The sequence below is a fragment of the Dryobates pubescens genome, chromosome 17 (assembly GCF_014839835.1).
Source record: "Dryobates pubescens isolate bDryPub1 chromosome 17, bDryPub1.pri, whole genome shotgun sequence".
Classification (NCBI taxonomy): Eukaryota; Metazoa; Chordata; class Aves; order Piciformes; family Picidae; genus Dryobates; species Dryobates pubescens.
The window spans coordinates 17,395,233-17,413,102 of record NC_071628.1 but is presented as its reverse complement, the minus strand read 5'-3'; the positions used below and the strand labels follow the sequence as shown (position 1 = coordinate 17,413,102).

The 17,870-nt window shown below is 40.7% G+C and overlaps 1 protein-coding gene across 1 annotated transcript; it reads right to left on the bottom strand.

Annotated features, from left to right (window-relative positions):
- Positions 1–1,585: 1,585 nt before the first annotated feature.
- On the bottom strand, positions 1,586–17,237 carry FAN1 (FANCD2 and FANCI associated nuclease 1). The gene is made up of 13 exons (XM_054169046.1): positions 15,817–17,237; positions 15,338–15,478; positions 13,482–13,677; positions 11,580–11,813; positions 10,927–11,058; positions 9,713–9,821; positions 8,881–9,000; positions 6,439–6,603; positions 5,451–5,619; positions 4,637–4,740; positions 3,289–3,483; positions 2,769–2,897; positions 1,586–2,014 (listed from the first exon to the last, which is right to left on the bottom strand). Exons 1-13 carry the CDS (start codon positions 17,108–17,110, stop codon positions 1,877–1,879), a joined length of 3,126 nt encoding a protein of 1,041 aa, XP_054025021.1. The 5' UTR covers positions 17,111–17,237; the 3' UTR covers positions 1,586–1,876.
- Positions 17,238–17,870: the final 633 nt, after the last annotated feature.

Genomic DNA, 17,870 nt, shown 5'->3' with positions numbered 1-17,870 from the left:
TTACTAAACTTTCAAAAGCAATTTTTGGGGTGTGAGGCATACCTTTAACTTTTGTGTACAAAATACTGACATGCAAGTATGTGTATATGTGTGTGTGTATATATATATATGTACACATTTATCCAAGTTTAATTTCTGTTCACCATTTTAAAACAGATACTGCTAATGCCATTTCTGTGTTGCAGGAGTAGAAAAGCTACCAAGAAGCTTATAATTTTTGTCTGTTTCTAGAAAACATGCACTATTTTGGCTGTTGTTATCCTGAGTTTTGTACTACACTGTAAACCACACAGGGTGAAGTAGGGAATGCTGGTTGGGATGGTCAAAGTGTACCTCCAGTGTCATCAGTTACTGTGAGAGAGAGCTTACTCTGGATTTAGAGAGCATGGTAGTACAACTCCATTCACCATTTTCTACCATGTATGAAAGAAATCTCATTCCAGCAATGCATTGAGAAGTGTGTGTGTGTGTGTGCCTGCAATACCACTTTGATAGTAACTGCCTTGTACTCTTAGTTAAGATGTAGCAAGTGAGGTGAAGGGTTTGGCTTGCTCTCAGATGGAAAAACATTAAAACCAAAAGATTTCTAGCGTATACTGAAATCTTAACATTTACTTCTAACATAAGAGACAGAAATCTGTACCTCAAATTGCTCTAGGCAGTAGACTTCTAATGCTGTTGCTGTGATGGTTTAGAGTTCACTACTTCAACAGAAACTAAAACCTTTGTGCCTGATAATGATTTACTGAGTAAAGTAGCAGTGCCAGGAAACTTAAAAAAACCTGATGCTGAGTTGTGAATGTGAAGTAAACTAGACTAAATAAAAGTTCTTACCTTTCCACAGTGAACTTCAGCTGGTTTTCTTTCACTTACTCCAACAAAAAACTAGTGGAAGTGTGTATTTTTTTCCCCGAGAATCAAGGACACTGTGCTGTAGAAAGCTGATTCATAAAAAAAGATGTGCACATGACACTGATCTCTTGTTACACTCCAATATAGCAGCTGCTGCTTGCATGGTAGACAGAATTTCGGGTCTCAGGAAAACTTAACTCGGTATGACAGGGAAGCAGCCAGAGAAAAGATGTTGGGTATGTGTTAAAATCGAGACAAACCCCCACGATTTTGGTGCTGTAAAAAGAGAACTGATCCCTTTGGTTCCATTTCAATTGAATGACTTATTTCTGAATGAGAAAACACATCCATTTCTCTGGGACAAAACTGGCAGTGGATGGTACACTGGAAATGAGTGCAGTGATCCTGGCACTGAACAACTCCTGTCTGCTACCAGAAATACGTCCCCTTTATAAAGAGAACAGAAGAAACTGTTAAACAAATGCTTCTTTCATACACCTAGCAGCACATTAAACCAGCACTTAACAGAAAGTTCTGGTTTACTCTATGCCATCACTGACCAGCTGTATTTTTAATATGAACGTGAAAATGTATAACACAGAACACGAAGTGGGGACAGTTGAAAGGCAAGTTGAGGGAACTTGCACAGCACAAGGAATTCAGGCTATACGGACAATATGGAAAGGATCAAGACTTGATGCACCCCTTTATTTTATTGAAGAGGGTGGGTCTCCATGGGTAGCAGTGGGATTGCAGCTGTTCTCACTGAACAAACCCCCTAGAGAACCTTTCATAGAATAAATAATGAATTGTGTATAGAAGATGAAGGCTTTGTTCTTCTGAACACAACGTTACATGCAGTAACTCTATCCCAACAGCCTTCTCAAACTGCTTTCTAGAATATTTTGTGCAAAAACGTCCCAAAGACTTATAAACTACTTTTAATAAGCAGCAGCCAGTACTGTGTGCTATGCTAGTGCCTTTAGAACCACTCAAGTTACCCGGAAGTTCCAGACCTCTGTTGTCAACTGACACGCTTACTTTTGCCTCCAGTGGCTTGCACGTGACAAACTTCTACTGTAGCGCCCAGCTTCTTCAGCTCACTCAGCCAGATCATCTGCTTGTGGGACAGGCGATCATTGGGACCTTTGACTTCCACCAGCTACAAAGAAAGGAGCATGATGAGTAGTGTGCCTGTGCAGGAATGGAAAGATCATTCGCTCCCACAGACTAATACAAGTATTATTTTATGGCTGTTAACTTGCAACAAAAACAATACAGATTACCAAATTATTAAGCCAAATTATTACCAAATTATTAAGCCATGTTCCAAAGTATAACTGTAAAGAGAATGAGATTTTACCTAGTAAGTGCCAAAACATAGCAGCGCTGGTGAATGAACATACCACATAGTCAAAAAAAGTCCTATCACCTGTGATGTCACCTGTTCCAGCTGATACTGACTGCAACTGACTTATGCAGATGTTCTACAGAATTGATTCCTGCTATGCAGCTGTGTATTATAAATGGCTAACATGTTGCGCCAGCAGCTGAGAGATGGCCAATAGTACCTACTCCACTACAGATGCAGTTGTAGTCTCATATATTCAAGCTCTTGTGCAAGTGTTGCCATTAGCACCCCTTGCCAACAACTGCCAGAATGTGATTGGTAACAGCTGCTGGCAATGTCACAATGGTAACTGAAGCCCTCTTCTACAATAGCATCTAGCCACCTCTTGCACTTTCTCGTTAATGCCCATTAAAGCTACAGCAAAATGTGATGAAATAGCAGATAACCAGCAGGTGTAGCTCCACCACAAGAGGAGACTAGTTTGTATTTGTTGACAGCTGTAAGGTTTTATGCCTAAGGGTAAGATCAGCTGAGCACTGAGTATTTGCAGGATCTCCCAGCATACCTTAAAGTGATTACTGTGAGTACACCACACAACCAGGTCAGGAAGTCCCCCTTTGCAGTGGCGTAGGTCTTTGGAAAGTCGCCTAAAAACGCCGCTCAGAAAGACTCCTCCAAGGCAAGAGACAAGGTTCTGTAAGAGAAAGTCTGATAGTTGGCTTTTTGCTCTCTTCTTTTTGTTTTAATATCACCACATCTATTTCCCTACACTCACAAAACTACATGGCCCATCTCAGCTTTTTGTTTAGTCATATGCAAACAAAAACCTTGGGTAGATGTAATCTACAGCATTGTCTCTGCTCTTTTCCCAACTACTGTTGCAGAAGTGACCATATCAGAAAAGAGTAACAGGCCTTGGGATTCAGGAGAATCACAGTGCTGTGCCCACTCAGCTTCTCCCTCCCAACACTCACCATCAGTCTCAGCTCAGTGCCTCAGTACAAACTGTGAGCACACCATGGCCATATGTGATGTAAAGGGCAAGCCAAACCAAACTGAGCCCATTCTGGACAACAGTCACTTACCTGAGCTTGCTGGAGGGAACTAAAACGTCCCCAGCTGACCAGTGCTGCTGCTTTCCCCTCCTGAGTGGTCCAGGTGTCAGCAATCAGTTTTGCTAGTGTCTCTGAAGAAGCTGTATGAAGCTGCTGGAGTCTGGCCTCAATTGCATCCCTCCTGTTTTCATAGAAGCTATCAGTGTATAAATCCAGAGGGAATGTCTGTATAAAAAAGTAAACACAGCTCTGAGGAGCTGCCAGCAAAGCAGCAATTCCAAGCATGACAGTGCCCTACTTAGTTTTTGTAGCTCAACTACAAACACTGAGTCAATTTAACTTGAACATACCCACCACACAAACCTTTTAAAATGGGAAAAGCTTTGCATATATTTAACACACAATACAACCACAACAAATGCTGGCCACGTCTTAGCCTGGGCTCTGCTGATTTTGACCTCTGGACAGAGGTTTCCTCTAACAGACAGCAAAAAAGCTATATGCTCTCTTGACTCTCCAAGCAGCAAGTCTAGTCAGGATTTGGAATCAGCCTCAAGACAGCTCAGGTACAGTGAGCAGTTTGAGGTAGGAAGAACAAAGCAGTAGTGAAACTGGAGAGTTTCAGGCTGCTTAAAAGCAGAGAGCCTCATGCGTGATGCTGACCACGTCATTGCATAAAGTCACTGTAGCAATTACTCCATTTTGAATGTGGCTGGACAAGGCAATCAAGTAGTATTGAGTGCCATTCTAGCTTCTCCAAATCAGATGCAGAGTGCTGACAAATGGCAAATTTCAGCCTTGCACAAACTGCTACCTGCAATTATTAAAATCTGTTTCTAGCCATAATTTGGAGGATGTAAAGCACTGAGCTGAAAGCCACAATTTCACCTGGAATCATTAATCTTAGGGTGTGGCAGGGAGTGTTGGGCAGGCTGTAGTGGTGTTTCTTTGCCAAAAAGGAAGGACGACCCCGAAAGCATGAACATGTTGGTGTGGAGCAGGTGGGGATGTTAATAAACTCGACTTTGAAAATGTGACTTCCCTTCACAGGCTCTTGAAAATTTCATTTTTTTTAATTGAATGCATAATTTTCAAATAAGATGAACAATCCTATGGTATAGCAGTACTCTTCCCCTGACTAAAAGAGCTCCAATATAGCACATATGCATTAGGCCAGGTGAATCCCATCTGACAGGCAGTCCAGACTTACATAGAATTAGTTACTGAGGAGCCCTTTAGTAATGAGCAAACACTAAGAGCTGTCTGAAAAGTCCCTCAGAATAAAATGTTCATCTAATCCTGAAAAAGATTTTAACATAGTTACAGAGCCTACAGCAATCAGTAAAGACATTAACTGATGAAAGCCCTTCAAAACTACCTGATAGGAATTTCTGAAAACATCAGGTATGCCATCCATGAAAATGATATCCCACATCAGAATACCATACAGGGTAATGAATGTTGAGCCTTCCCCATGAATACCTAAAGGCAAAATTCAGCAACAATGGAAACATTAATAATTTCTAGAGCAACGTCATATGAAGAGGTACTAAACTAATTCACCATGATCCAAACCTGAAGCATGCTATGATCAGGGCTACACACAGTTGAGATCAGTATACACTAACTTTACAGCACCAAGTTGTAAAGCAATTTATTCATTACTTCCACAGTTTCCTAATGCTGTCTATTGCCAGGCTTGTGGCCATCATTTACAGCACAGGATTACATTCCTGTTCCTGGTCACATGCCACCTTTACTGTTCTCACTTTAGCAAGTTCTTAATGCACTTCTTATCTTTTTTTTTTGTTGTATTTAGAACATACTTTTATCTACAGAAATGGTTTATAGCCTACATATACACATACATGTACACCTCCGTGCATATGTGTGTGTGTATATCCTGCACACATGTATACCTGCATGCATATGTGTGTGCATATATATAGCCTGCATGCACACATACAAGTGTGTGTACATCTGTAGAGACAAGTATGTATCTGTATATACACAGATCCATATATACATATGCATTTTTTTTATATTAAATATTAATATACACCAGTGTGAGAAGGAAACAAAATCAGGCTAAAAATCAGACTAATGACATCTGCCCAAACTGGTCTATTCACTGTTATCTTACTGTACAAAAGGGGGAAAGAAAAACAAACAAGGAAAAAAAATGCTATTACCCTGATCAAAACCATTCTGCCTGTAATGAGTTAATGCCAGCTCCTCAACTGAGCACATTACTGTGGATACACTGAAGTCTTCACCTCCTTCTTCACTGGTAATATCCTCCATTAGAAACACAGATTTTCCCATTCCCATCTGAGGACACATCTTTCCTTTGATTGTAACCTGAACATACAAAGAGAGCTAGTTACTTTACAGCATCACATTTAAAAAGCTTCAGCCTAACTATTTCACTCTCTCCTGAAACATATATTCCTCCTTTTCAGTTTTGCTAAAATCAGAACTACATGTGTTTCCAAAAAATCAACTGACTACAATTTAAGCTGCATCTCCTTCAAATCATTGCTTAGATTTTATAAACCAGCAAATTTTTCAGGAAACAAGTCTAGGAAAAATGCTGGGCAGATAGGGAGGTAACACAGTAACAAGCTGAGAGAGAAAGCAAGGCTATACTGTGACTTTGCCCAGTTCCAATGATCTTTGCAACAGTAGGGAAAAGAATGAGCTAGAAGCTATCCATTCCATTGCTCTCCCAGTGTACCATACTGCATATATGAATAACAGATACTGAGAGTGCCCAACTCCAAAGGTTACTCAAATCCTTGCATTTTCTGAGCCATTAATCTAACGCTGACAACTCTTCTTACACACAGAATGCCTGGCCTGAAGACACCAGAGGCAATGCACTGATAGGATCAGACTCCTCAGACAAAAAGGGTCTAAGAGTGTTGCTGGTAAATGACTGGAGTTTATAGCTGATCACATACTCAGTAAGGCAATGCAAGTGACACCAGTGTACAGCTAGGAAGCTGACCATTCATTGAAGAAGCAGAAATACTTGTCACAAGAGGCTTTTATTTTAGACACGCATTTGTATTCCTTTTCCTGCAGCAGAATTGTCAGAGCACAGACTACACTCCCAGACTACACTTTTTCTTGTCTGGAGGGAAAAATACCTCAGAAACCACCAGCAGCTTGACTTACATGTGTCACATCCTCCACAGTTATGACTGGCAGATCATGAAGCAGGCATCTGAACTGCTTGCAGCTTGGCGAGTCTCTGATTCGTAGGGCCCGCTGGTAGAGAGAGAGCTGATGCCCAGTACGTACCAATGGGTCTGCCAGCCCATTTCTGATGCAGTCAATGGCCTAGCAAAGAGCAAGGCAACAAGCAATAATACTGAAAGACCTATGCACATCTGTCTACTCTTACAACACCCAAAGACTGACTGATTCAAGTACCACAAAAATGTGAATGTAAAAACCAGCACACAAGACAGGGCCTCCTTTCTTCCTTATGTACTGAAGTTCTAACTAGTAGCATTTTAAACTTGCAGGCTCCTGGATTCAAAATTGCACTAATACAGAAAAGAAACCAAACTATTGTCCATTTGTACTTAAGAAAACATACATTCTACACATGACCAGAAAGGAAAGTTGGGTTCTAAGGTAAATCAGGTTCATATTTTTAAGTCAGTTTCTTAACAGCACACAACAGGGAGACAGAGGGACCAGATCAGTTGTGCAAGAATGTACATGTGAACAAATTTCAGACTGATGGTCTACAGCATTGAAGAATATCCAGGGCTAAATACAGGCTCTGAAAATAAATTCAGATCATGGTTCCAAAATACTCTCTTTCTGTGACTTCTGGGAGACACTTTACTAATTTCTAAATAAGGATCTGAGATTAACTCTTCCTTTGTACAACTTCTAATTCAAAATCTGGAAAAAGCTTGATATGGGGATAGGAAGATACAGAAGAGGCAACAACAGATGTTTGACAGTCTGTGCTACTACTTCCTTTCAACAAACATGGAGAACTAAAATACACACAAAACACAAGCATTTTAACCTCAATTCTCAATAGCCTCGATGAGGCAAGGAAGCAAATAGCAAGCAAGAAAAAGTTGTTCTCTGGAACGTTCCTGGACTTCAAACTTTTTGTTCCTCTGTTTGCCAAATTAGTCATGTATCTTTGGTGTGTTTAATGAGATTAGGCTTCATCTCTTAGTTGAAGTTGATTTTCATTCTGCCCATACTTGTCTGTGACCTAAACACTACTACAGAGTTTCATTTTTTGTCACTGACAGCATTCCTCCTTTGTGTGTTAACAGACAGGGAAAATGGATGTAATCTCCCATACTTACAAATCCTCAGAAGACCAGCAGCTGATAAAACTACCACCTGCTGTTGCTTGCACAGAAAATTTATGGAACTGCAACTGAGCCCTAAAATGAGCCCTACAGTGGCTTCCAAGTTTTGTGACTCTTGAAGAGAAAATATGTGAAAATCCAGTCCTGGCTCAGAAGGAATTCAAAGCCAAAACCTGTACTGCAGCTTGCAGTTTTCTCTGGCTCCCTTATATTCTGCTGCAGAAATCTTTACAGAGGTGCCAGAAAATTCTAGAGAGATTTGCAATAATCCTTGTGCACAATCCTTGCCATTCCCATATGGCTGTTTTCCTCTGGTTCAGCTACTTGCCAGCTAATCACTTAGGAAACTCAAAGATGGCTCACCATGTACACAGTGTTTCAAAATCCTCCACTGCATCGTTCAGACTGGAGGCTGGCAAGTTTACCCACTGCACAAATAATGTGCTTTGTTTGTACAAATATAGCCTATTGGTGTGTGTCCTACTGGAAGCAAAGAGGGAATGGGGCAAAAGCTGAGATTACCTCATAGCCTCTTCTCTCCTTCTCTACACTCCTAAGAGAAGTAAACAGACCAGGGTGAACCTAGTCTGAAACACATTCTATCTAAAACCAGTGATGATATTCTCCATCAGTCTAAGGGTAGTCAGGTATTGTTCTACAGGAGAACCTGTAGGACCAATTTAAATCTGCTGCTAAAGACCCTGCCAGAGCTGTCTGCAAATAACACATTAGAAATGGGGTTGTCTACTTCTTGACCATTTACAGTAGAAACCCTATACCAAAGCTGGTCCAGATATAGAAGACAATGTTCTCCCCACTGGCAACAGTTAGTCAAGGACTTAATTCTCTTCATTCTTTGTTTGAAAACATTAAAAACAACAACAACCCCACCCAAAAAAAATTAAAAGCTCCTTCTGATCATGTTTCTTTTTCTCATCCCAGATATGGCTTCACTGGGTCTCAAGTTCAAAAGCTTCTCACCTATTAGGCAAATTTATGAGGCAGAACAGCAAGGAAGCTACTGCCTGGCAGCTCCATACAATTCTTGATGCCAAACAATGCTCTATGCAACAACAAAACAAACAGGTCCATCAAGGATGAGGGCACATTCTTAGGACAAACTGGTTGGCTAACCTTGGGCTTCCTACCAATATCTGCATTTTCAGGAGAGCCTACCCCACCATTCTTTGTATCTGAAATACTGTTATGAAACGTTTTCAGACAATGCCTACAGTGTTTCCAGCTTAGTAGCACGGAGTTGTGAAGATACCTTCTTAGTGTTTTTCAAGTGTTGATGTAAATTCAGAGCCAGGCGGTCCCACCATCGCCCTCTGCTGTCAGTACAATACACATCCTGAGACAGAAGAGTCTGCAGCTCCTGCACGGCTTCCTATAGCAACAGCATTTTATCTTTACCAATTGAGTTCAAAAACCAAGATGAAGTTTCATTATACAATTAGCTTGACACTTTCCCTTCTGATTACTGGGTAGATGATCTTTGAGGTCTCTTCCAGCCTTAGTGATACTGTGATACTATAAATCACTGTCTCTGCATAACCTGAGCCCAGTTTTATTCTAGCACCTAATGTAATCAAATGGATGGGTATATCCTAAAAACTCTAAAATATTTTTATGTAAACTTAGAAGTTAGATGCCAAAAATACATATTTTTGTCCTCTCTGTATCATTACTTTTGTGGAGGCAAAGCCTTTTTCAGAATAATCTGGTTTGCTTTAACATATAAGGACTTAGGAGGTGTTGGCACCTAAGGTGAAGAGGCAGAGATTTTCATAGACTTTTCTTACAAGATTTTCTTACTTAAAAGTAGTAACCAAATCTGGTGAACAAACATATCTTTAAATGACAAAACAACATCTCAGCCATCAGTCTTATGGTGTCCTACATATGGTAAACCCCTAAAGCACAAGCAGAAATCAAACCCATTTAAAACTCCCTTAAAGCAGCGAAGAAAAAGGGCTCTTTTTCCTTAAAATAAGCTCTTAAAGGAACTGTAGTAAGTCCTGGCAAACACTATCACCATTTTCCAGCTACATCAGAATGTAAATTGATGTAAAATGCTACTATTCACATCACCACTTTACCTCATACATGTGAAGTCTCTGCAAAATTTCAACACCTTGAGAAAGGATTCTTGTATACACCCAGCCAACTGTGAAGTATCGCAGATACTCAGGTAGAGCCCTGTGATAGCTGAAAGATAAAGCCACCTCAGATCAATTTAATGATAGCAATTGAAATTCTTAAGGCTCTCTTACTAAGAATACTTCAAGAGTACCTCAAGCAGTTAAACAAATTAAATGCCTTCTATATAAAAAATGAACTGGAAAGAGCATCTTAGATGCAAAGTGAAGAACCCAAAGGTAAGAAAACAGTTCAGCTGAGGCAGCAGGTGCAAGCTGTAAAGTGCAAGCAGTGGAGTCATTAGCTAAGATGTTTTGTATCAGATGCAAACCCATTTATTAATAATTGACTAATTTATATTACACTTTGTTACTGCCAACTCAAAAGTGAGACAGCTAATTACAGAAATACAGCTGAATAAAAGCAAAAAGCTACAACAGGCATTTTCTGCCATAAAAGACTTAAGTTCTTTTGGGTAGACATTGCTATGTTTCAAGACTGCCCTTTGAATGTCTTATTGAAATCAAAACAGTTTTTTCCACTGTTTTTCCAGTGTGAAATAGAATAGCCCTTCAAATGACCCTCTATGAACATTATTTTGAATCAGCTGCCATGAATACAATGCCAAACATAAGGCTTTAACTTCCACTGTATCATTAAGCCAGAAAATGAAATTCAAAGAAAAACTGATGAAAGATGATTCAAACCCAAGACACAGATCCTCAGTAACCTCAGATCCTTAGTAACCTTTCCTGAATGATACCCACTTGGAGAGATGAGTAACTCAGTGTGTTTTCCCATAATGTCTGCAACATGCTTCTGTTCACAGTAAACTTTAAAATTCTGCTTATTGCTTTTTGTCTAAAAGCCATAAAACCAAACTATCACAGGGGAAAACCAAGGTCCTTGTTCCCCTGTGTTGGCACACAGAAATGTTTTAGTGCTTTATCCACGCCTACCAATTCATTCCCAAGGTTTTAGAAAAAAGGTCTTTTTGTATAATAACTTTAAAACTAAATGCACAACCAGGAAGTTCAAAGCTTTCAAGAACATTAAAGCTTCCAAATTTATCAGGCTTAAACAGTATCACTAATCTATATGTCTCTCTCAAAAGGACCAAAATTAATCACTTGATAGTTCCATATGAACACTAGGCTAGTCTTCATTTCACTACCTCAAAGAGGGATGATTTTTCAGTTTGTTCCAGGTTTCTTTAGCACTCATGTACAGATTATTAGCTTCTTCCCAGTTCCCATTTGCCATGGCTGTGGCTATATCATTTGACAGATGAGCAGCAGTTGCATACCTAAGGGAAAAACACATAACTGCATTAGGCTCAAAACACATTTATAGTTAAAAGAAATCAATTCCTCTACACAGTTTCTTTTAATAACTCCTTTCCAATCTCCACAGACACTGAACCATGCAGCCAATACTTTGTAGGATCAGCAGAGTTTACACTAGCAGGATACATTACGCTTAAAATTACTTACAAACTAGAGAGAGTATTTATTGTTTTGTTCAAAGCCTATTATTATAATCATCACAGCAAATGAAGAAACAACTCTCATCAGCACCATGATCATGAAGCAAATATATAAATATGCTATATAATATTTATATATATATATATTTATATAATATTTATATATATTTATATTTATATAATATATAAATATGCTATAAATATGCTATTTTGGCCCAAAATGCCACCTACTGTGAATTACAAGTCCCACCTGGACACAAAAATGCATTTAAAATGCCTACACGAGTACTGCAGCAAAGCTATTCCAGAAATCATTTCCAAACTGCCAAAGTTCCCCCTACCTTATAAGATCTTCTCTGTCCTGGAAGACCTGTGTTTTCCTATTTACAGTGTAACTGGGGAATACTATACGCCCCATGTTTACCATAAGGACTGTGGAGAGCTGGCCTTGACCAGCACTACCAGCTTCTTCATCCTCCATTGACTCAGCCAAGGAAAACAGCAGCAGAATTCGAGAAAAGACAGCCCGAGGGCCTTTACAGATCCTGACAGATTTTCCAGCCAGGTCCTTCACCCTGGAAGGGCAAATAAAATGATTATAACCAATGTTTTTTACAATAATCTATTAAATTTAAGTATACTGAACAACATACAAGTATAATTTTGTTTTCCAACCAATTCATGTATAAACTTCATTCCCTTGAAAGAAGCAGTTTGAGAAGCTGTATAGTGCATGTAACTCCTAGTGAAAAGCCACAGACATGCAGTAACTAATAAAAAGTTTAAGGGCCAAACTTCAAGAATAGAACTGGAAGTAACTGCCCTTCGGATGCAGCCCCTCCTGTTGTTATGCCAGGCAATACCAGCAAGCAACAAGACATGGTTTGCTGTTAGGGCAACGTTTACAGACCACACTTGTCACAGATCACTTGTTTTAGAGTATCTCCACTACCACTTCTTCATCCAGCTTTTCCATGCAAGACAAGATTTCTGTTGTTTACCCATGGGCCAGCACAGATTTAAACCAGGATTTTCTCTGGTCTCATGTGGTAACAAGCATTTCATCTGTCAACTACAACAAAGGGCATCACATTCCCAGTGTTGATTTTGGAATGTAATTTTCATAGGTTTTTTTCCCACAATTTAAGCCAACATTCTGAAAACAAATTTGTTTCTGTTAGAGATACTGAAACAATTTAAGCATCAGGCATCATCATACAGTTCCAATAGGTAGTATCTAAGAGAAAAAAATGAAATCTCAATTCATACAAAGTTTTTCATGCTGAAGTTTTCTATACCTAGATCAGAATGATGAAACAACCCTAATTCTTTGAATTAAGACATCCTTTCTTATCATGAAGTCCCACTATCCCATAACACAAGATAACCATGGATGTGGTTATGATCACTGGTTTTCCAAATAAAGTGTAGTACTGCTGGAGACAATGACATCAGTGTGAAATAGCACCTTAACACAGAGCTCCTACTGCATTTCAAAACCAACAAAGACCATATTACTTTAAGGAAGCTAATCATTCTAGGCAAACCTCCCAGTTGTGAAGCTCTGCAAGCCCAGCACTAAGCTAACATTAGGCCTCTTTTTTGGTGTAAGGAAAGAAGACCTTACTGACTCACATAATAAGTAATTTTCATTGACAGAGGAACACCAAGAACGCTAATTGCTGTAATCACTCCTATTAGGGCAGAATGACAACCCCAAATCTGGACCTCAGACAGACAAGGGCATCTGATATAGACAGCTGTGATAACCACCATGAAAAAAAAATCACAGGAAAGAAAGAACACTGTGTCTAACAAGCAATCTTTTCCCTTCACAAATACTGCCAAAATTTTACACTAAATTACAAAGTCAATCACAAAAAAGTGATTATTGCTTTCTCTAATTCTACCAAAAGAGCTCATCTAGCGAACAAGCATCCCTGCATCTTCCTAGATGCTGTTCCACACAGATTTTGCTTTAAATACTTCAGAAATATTTCTCTGTATAACTGAGTAACTTTGGAGACAATCATGTCCACAGCTGAAAACCGTGACATTAGTTTGGTGGGTTTGTTAAGCTGTATTTACCCTTCTGTTTGAGCCACTGTGAATCAAAATTTAATGCTGCCCTTTTTAAATAATTAATTTACTAAATTCATTCCTCTCTTCAAAAGGCATCTAGATTGAGTGCTTTGAAACATAACTTACATTCACCTGTGAAGTGTAACCAGAAACAGAATTACCTTTTTAAAATCACTGTCCCAATACCAGCCTGACTCCTGCTGAAGACTGAACGCTGTTTAGCCAACCTCAGAAAATCATCCACAAGTTGCTGTTTCTGACCATTTGGGTTTGGCAAGTGAAAGACCTTTGCCAATGTTTTTAGCTCAGGGGCTGAAAGCAAATCCAACCCTTCATACAAGTCTTCCAGTTCAGATTCTAAAAGAAAAATGATCCACACATTTGTACGTGCTACACATACGGACTCGAGCAACAGCTCAAAGTATAGTACATTCCTATCACCCAGTACCAATCTAATGATGTAGAGTCTTCACATGTATTGTCAATGATAGCTTGAAATTCATACTCTTCACAGCTCCAGTTGGAAGGAATGATTAGGAAAAAAACCTTCACACCTTCTAACCAAAACCAAAGGGATTGGAATACCTCCCTTATGAGGAAAGGCTAGGGAACCTAGGTCTCTAGAGCTTGGAGGAGACCAAAAGGTGACCTCATTAATGTTTATAGATCCGTAATGGGTGTCAGGAGGACAGAGCCAGGCTCTTCTCAGTGATGTCCAATGACAGGACAAGGGGCAACAGGTGCAAGCTGGAGCATAGGTTCCCCATGTACATAAGGAAAAACTTTTTCACTGTGAGGGTGACAGAGCACTGGCACAGACTGCCCAGAGATGTTGTGGAGTCTCCTTCTCTGGAGGCATTCAAAACCTGCTTGGATGCATTCCTATGTGATCCACTCTAGGTAGTCCTACTCGGGCACACGGGTTGGACTAGCTGATCTTTCGAGATCCCTTGAAACCCTTAACATTTTATGTATGTATAAATTCTACTTAAGTTACCAAAAAATGCTGTTCAGAAAATTTTGTCTTCCTGATGATTAAAACTTTGCCTGACAAAAGAAAAAAATGTGCTGCCAGGGAGCAGCAAGAGCAGAGCTGTTCAACAAGACTAAAATGAGCCAGGAGTCGAGTGACCAGAGCACTGGCAGTGTCTTCACCAACCCCAGATACAGTTCTACTGTGAATGAACAGAGTGGACAGAGGAAAAGTCCTGGTAACATACCACATAACCACATACTGCCTAAATACCTCCAGGGACAGTGACTCCACCACTACCTCAGGCAGAACATTCTAATGTTTTGAGAACCCTCTCTGTGGAGAAATATTTCCTAACATTCAGCCTAAACCTCCCCTGGCACAGCTTAAAAACATTTCCTCTAGTCCTGTCACTGAATACCAAGAAGAGGCTGGTCTCCTCCTTGCTCCAACATCCCTTCAGGTAGTTGCAGAGAACAATGAGGTCTCCCCTCAAACTCCTCCAGACTGAGAAACACTCATAGGTCCTGTGCTCCAGGCCCTCCACGAGCCTTGCTGCCTTTCTCCAGACACACTCCAGCACCTCAACGTCCTTTCTGTAGTGAGGGGTCCAGAGCTGAACGCAGTACTTGAGGTGTGGCCTCACCAATGCTGAGTACAGGGGGATGGATCATCTCCCTGTGCAGCACTGGCTGAAGGTCCAGCCAACCAGAGATGATCAGGACAGCTCAGAGCAGTATGAAGGCTATTTAGTAGAGCTCCTGGACCAATGTGTAGAGGGTGTGCAGGTCAGGGTGTGAGATGAGGCTGGTGAGTGCAAGTAAAGTCTCTCCTTGCACCTAGCATCCTGGAATTTGTTTAGCTCTCCCTATTTCCAAATTTGCACTAACTGCTTTTATTGTTTATGTAACACATCTACCTGAATGCTTTATTCTGCTCCTCCAAGTCTCAAGGCACAGATTGCATCCAGTACATTAAACTCTAATGTGACACAACTGCAGATTCTATTTGTAATATTGTTAACATTTATCAATGCTGCCATACCTGTTTGCAGAAATCTGGCTTCAGCCAGTTCTTCAATTATTGGTGCCAAATCCGTACTTATCTCTCCATACTCTATTTTGTTCACCTTTAACCAGTTCAGCTTCCGTTGGAAAAGTCTCACATACAACTTCTGCCCACCAACTGCAATTTTTTTTTGAAGCAGGGAAGGATGAAAGAAACATTAAATTCTAAACCATAGTACTATGCATAATCACTAATCTAAAAGAATTGCTTTGATGAAGGTATCCTCTGAACCACATTTTAAGCATGCCCATGTTGATTCTTCAACCACACTTGGTGAAATACCAGAGCAGCAAGTAATTATTGCTCATTAGAATCTTGAAGTTGTGCAAGTAAAAAACCATTACACTGTGTTTTGTAGGTAACCAACAGCACTCTTAACATAAAACTATGTAGCAGTCCTCTCTGCAAGAGGCAATGTGAAAATCCATTGGAGGAAAAAAAATACATATATATACCTGACAAGTTGCAGAACTTGGATACGATGTCCAAATCTTGCTCATCAAAGAGTCTGACATCATCTTCATTCTCCAGGACTGCTTGCAGCACCATTAAAAAATTCTGGAGGTAATATGGGTGACCAGGAGAGCCGCGCACAGAACCGACTTCATTTATTTTGCCTAAAATGTCACCAATTGAACTTTGAAATTCTATCTTTTCCACAGTTTCTGACAGAATATGGCTAATTTCATCCTTAAAGTCTTCATGAACTTCCATAGGAAGTATATCACCCTTGCCAAAGCAATTCTGTGTACCACAGTCCACTTCTGCCTTGGAAGAAGGCATAACCACAGGATGAGGCTGAGTCTTGACTTCCAAACTATTGATCAGCTCTGTTGAAGTACAAACAGCTAAATGTGTTTCAAATGCATCAAGATTATGTACCACACCTTCACTCCCACCTTTTTTGGTGTCCCTTGTACCAACTGGTAACCTTTTGCCATGAATGTTCTCAGCTGGTAAGGATACTTGAACAGCATCCAGAAGATTTCCTCCGTGACAGCTGATTATTTCTTCTTGAAATTCAGATTGATTCTTTGAAAAATTCTGCTCCTGGTGCTCTTCCTCAGCAAGCTGATTTTCTTTCTGAGAACTATGCCCAGCATCAATCTCATCATCGACCCAGGCTGCAGCACTTTTTTGTGTATTACATACAGCTGGAGGTGAAGAATCAATCTCTTTATACATGATCTGTTTTCTGCCCTGGATACATCGTCTCCTGGACAGTTTAGATGACAAGCTTCCCAAAGCTACTATTTTAATTCTTTGAGCCTGTGGCTCACTGTTAACACTACAGACCGAACTACTATTGCTAAAATAAGGACTAACCTGCAGTGCTGCACTCTCTTCTGTTTTCAATAAAGTGCTTTTGGAAGGGTTTATGTCTAGATTTAGCACGTTTTTTGAAAAATATGAGCTGGAATTACTGTCCACATTTGCAGCTGGGGGACTCTCATTCCTAAAAGACTTTGGTGTCATTGATTCAACACTCCTCTCACCACGGTTTCTCTGACATGTTTCATCCATGTGCTCATTTATTCTGTATCTCAGAACCATTTGCCCACACATGGGACAGGCAATTTTGGCAGGGGGAACGTTGTTAAAGAAGGAAGTAATAGAGGAGGATGCTGAGGGTGTAGATGGTGGTCCTTTATCTTTCACATGTTTTGTTGTTCCTTTTTTTTCCTTATTTTTACTGAGTGACAAACTTACTCGGGCTCTTTTAATTTCTGAAGGCCTAGTTTCTGCCATTGCAAACTTCGAAGCATTTACATGGCACAGACAATTTAATTCAAGCTGTAGTTCCTTATGCTGCAAGACCTAAAAGATTTTCCTATGGCTTTGCATTTTCCATCTGTAATCGTCTGTGGCCCCTTTAAGAGAAGGGAGACGGGGGGTGGTGGAAAAAAAAGATACTCAATGAAAGATCTTTGAAGGTACCAAATACAATGAAGATGAATAGCGAAGAAAAAGAAAACAACTAACCCTTAAAGTGGAAAAAGTCAAGCAGTCCTGAGCGGCAACGATCCTTTACCTTCCCGCCGGGCGGGCAAGCAAGCACACCAGGATCATCATGCTGCTGGCTTCACGGCGATGATTTACAGAACGGAACTACTACTAGAGACTTTGGCTGTCTAAACGTCACGGTCACTTGCTGATGTAAGTGAAAAGCTGAGATAAACTTCTATGTATGGCGCAGTATCCCCAGCACACCCGACCGCTGCTGCGGCGCTCCCGAAGGCGCCGAGGCCATCGCGCCGGCCAGGCTGGGCTCTCCCGGCCTCCTCTGAGCAGGCCACACGGCTCCGCGCGGCTCCGCACGGCGCGGAGGCAAAGGAGCCGCAGGCGGCTCGGCGCGCACTCCTGAGGCGTTCCCGCCGCGGACGGCAGCACCTCACGTTTTTGAGCGCAATTCTCCTATCGCCTGGGTGGCGAGAGGAGCCCGCCTCGCCGCCTCGCCTGCCCCCCGTCCCACACGCAGCCCCGCCGCGGCCGAGCCCCGGGGCCGTGA

Excerpts from the sequence above, each read along its gene's own strand:
- FAN1 (XM_054169046.1), bottom strand. The coding sequence starts at position 17,110 with ATGGCAGAAACTAGGCCTTCAGAAATTAAAAGAGCCCGAGTAAGTTTG. Across the intron at positions 9,822-10,926 it reads AAAAATCATCCCTCTTTGAG|CTATCACAGGGCTCTACCTG; the intron begins GTAGTGAAATGA and ends TTTATCTTTCAG. Across the intron at positions 5,620-6,438 it reads CTGTGGAGGATGTGACACAT|GTTACAATCAAAGGAAAGAT; the intron begins GTAAGTCAAGCT and ends TTGTATGTTCAG.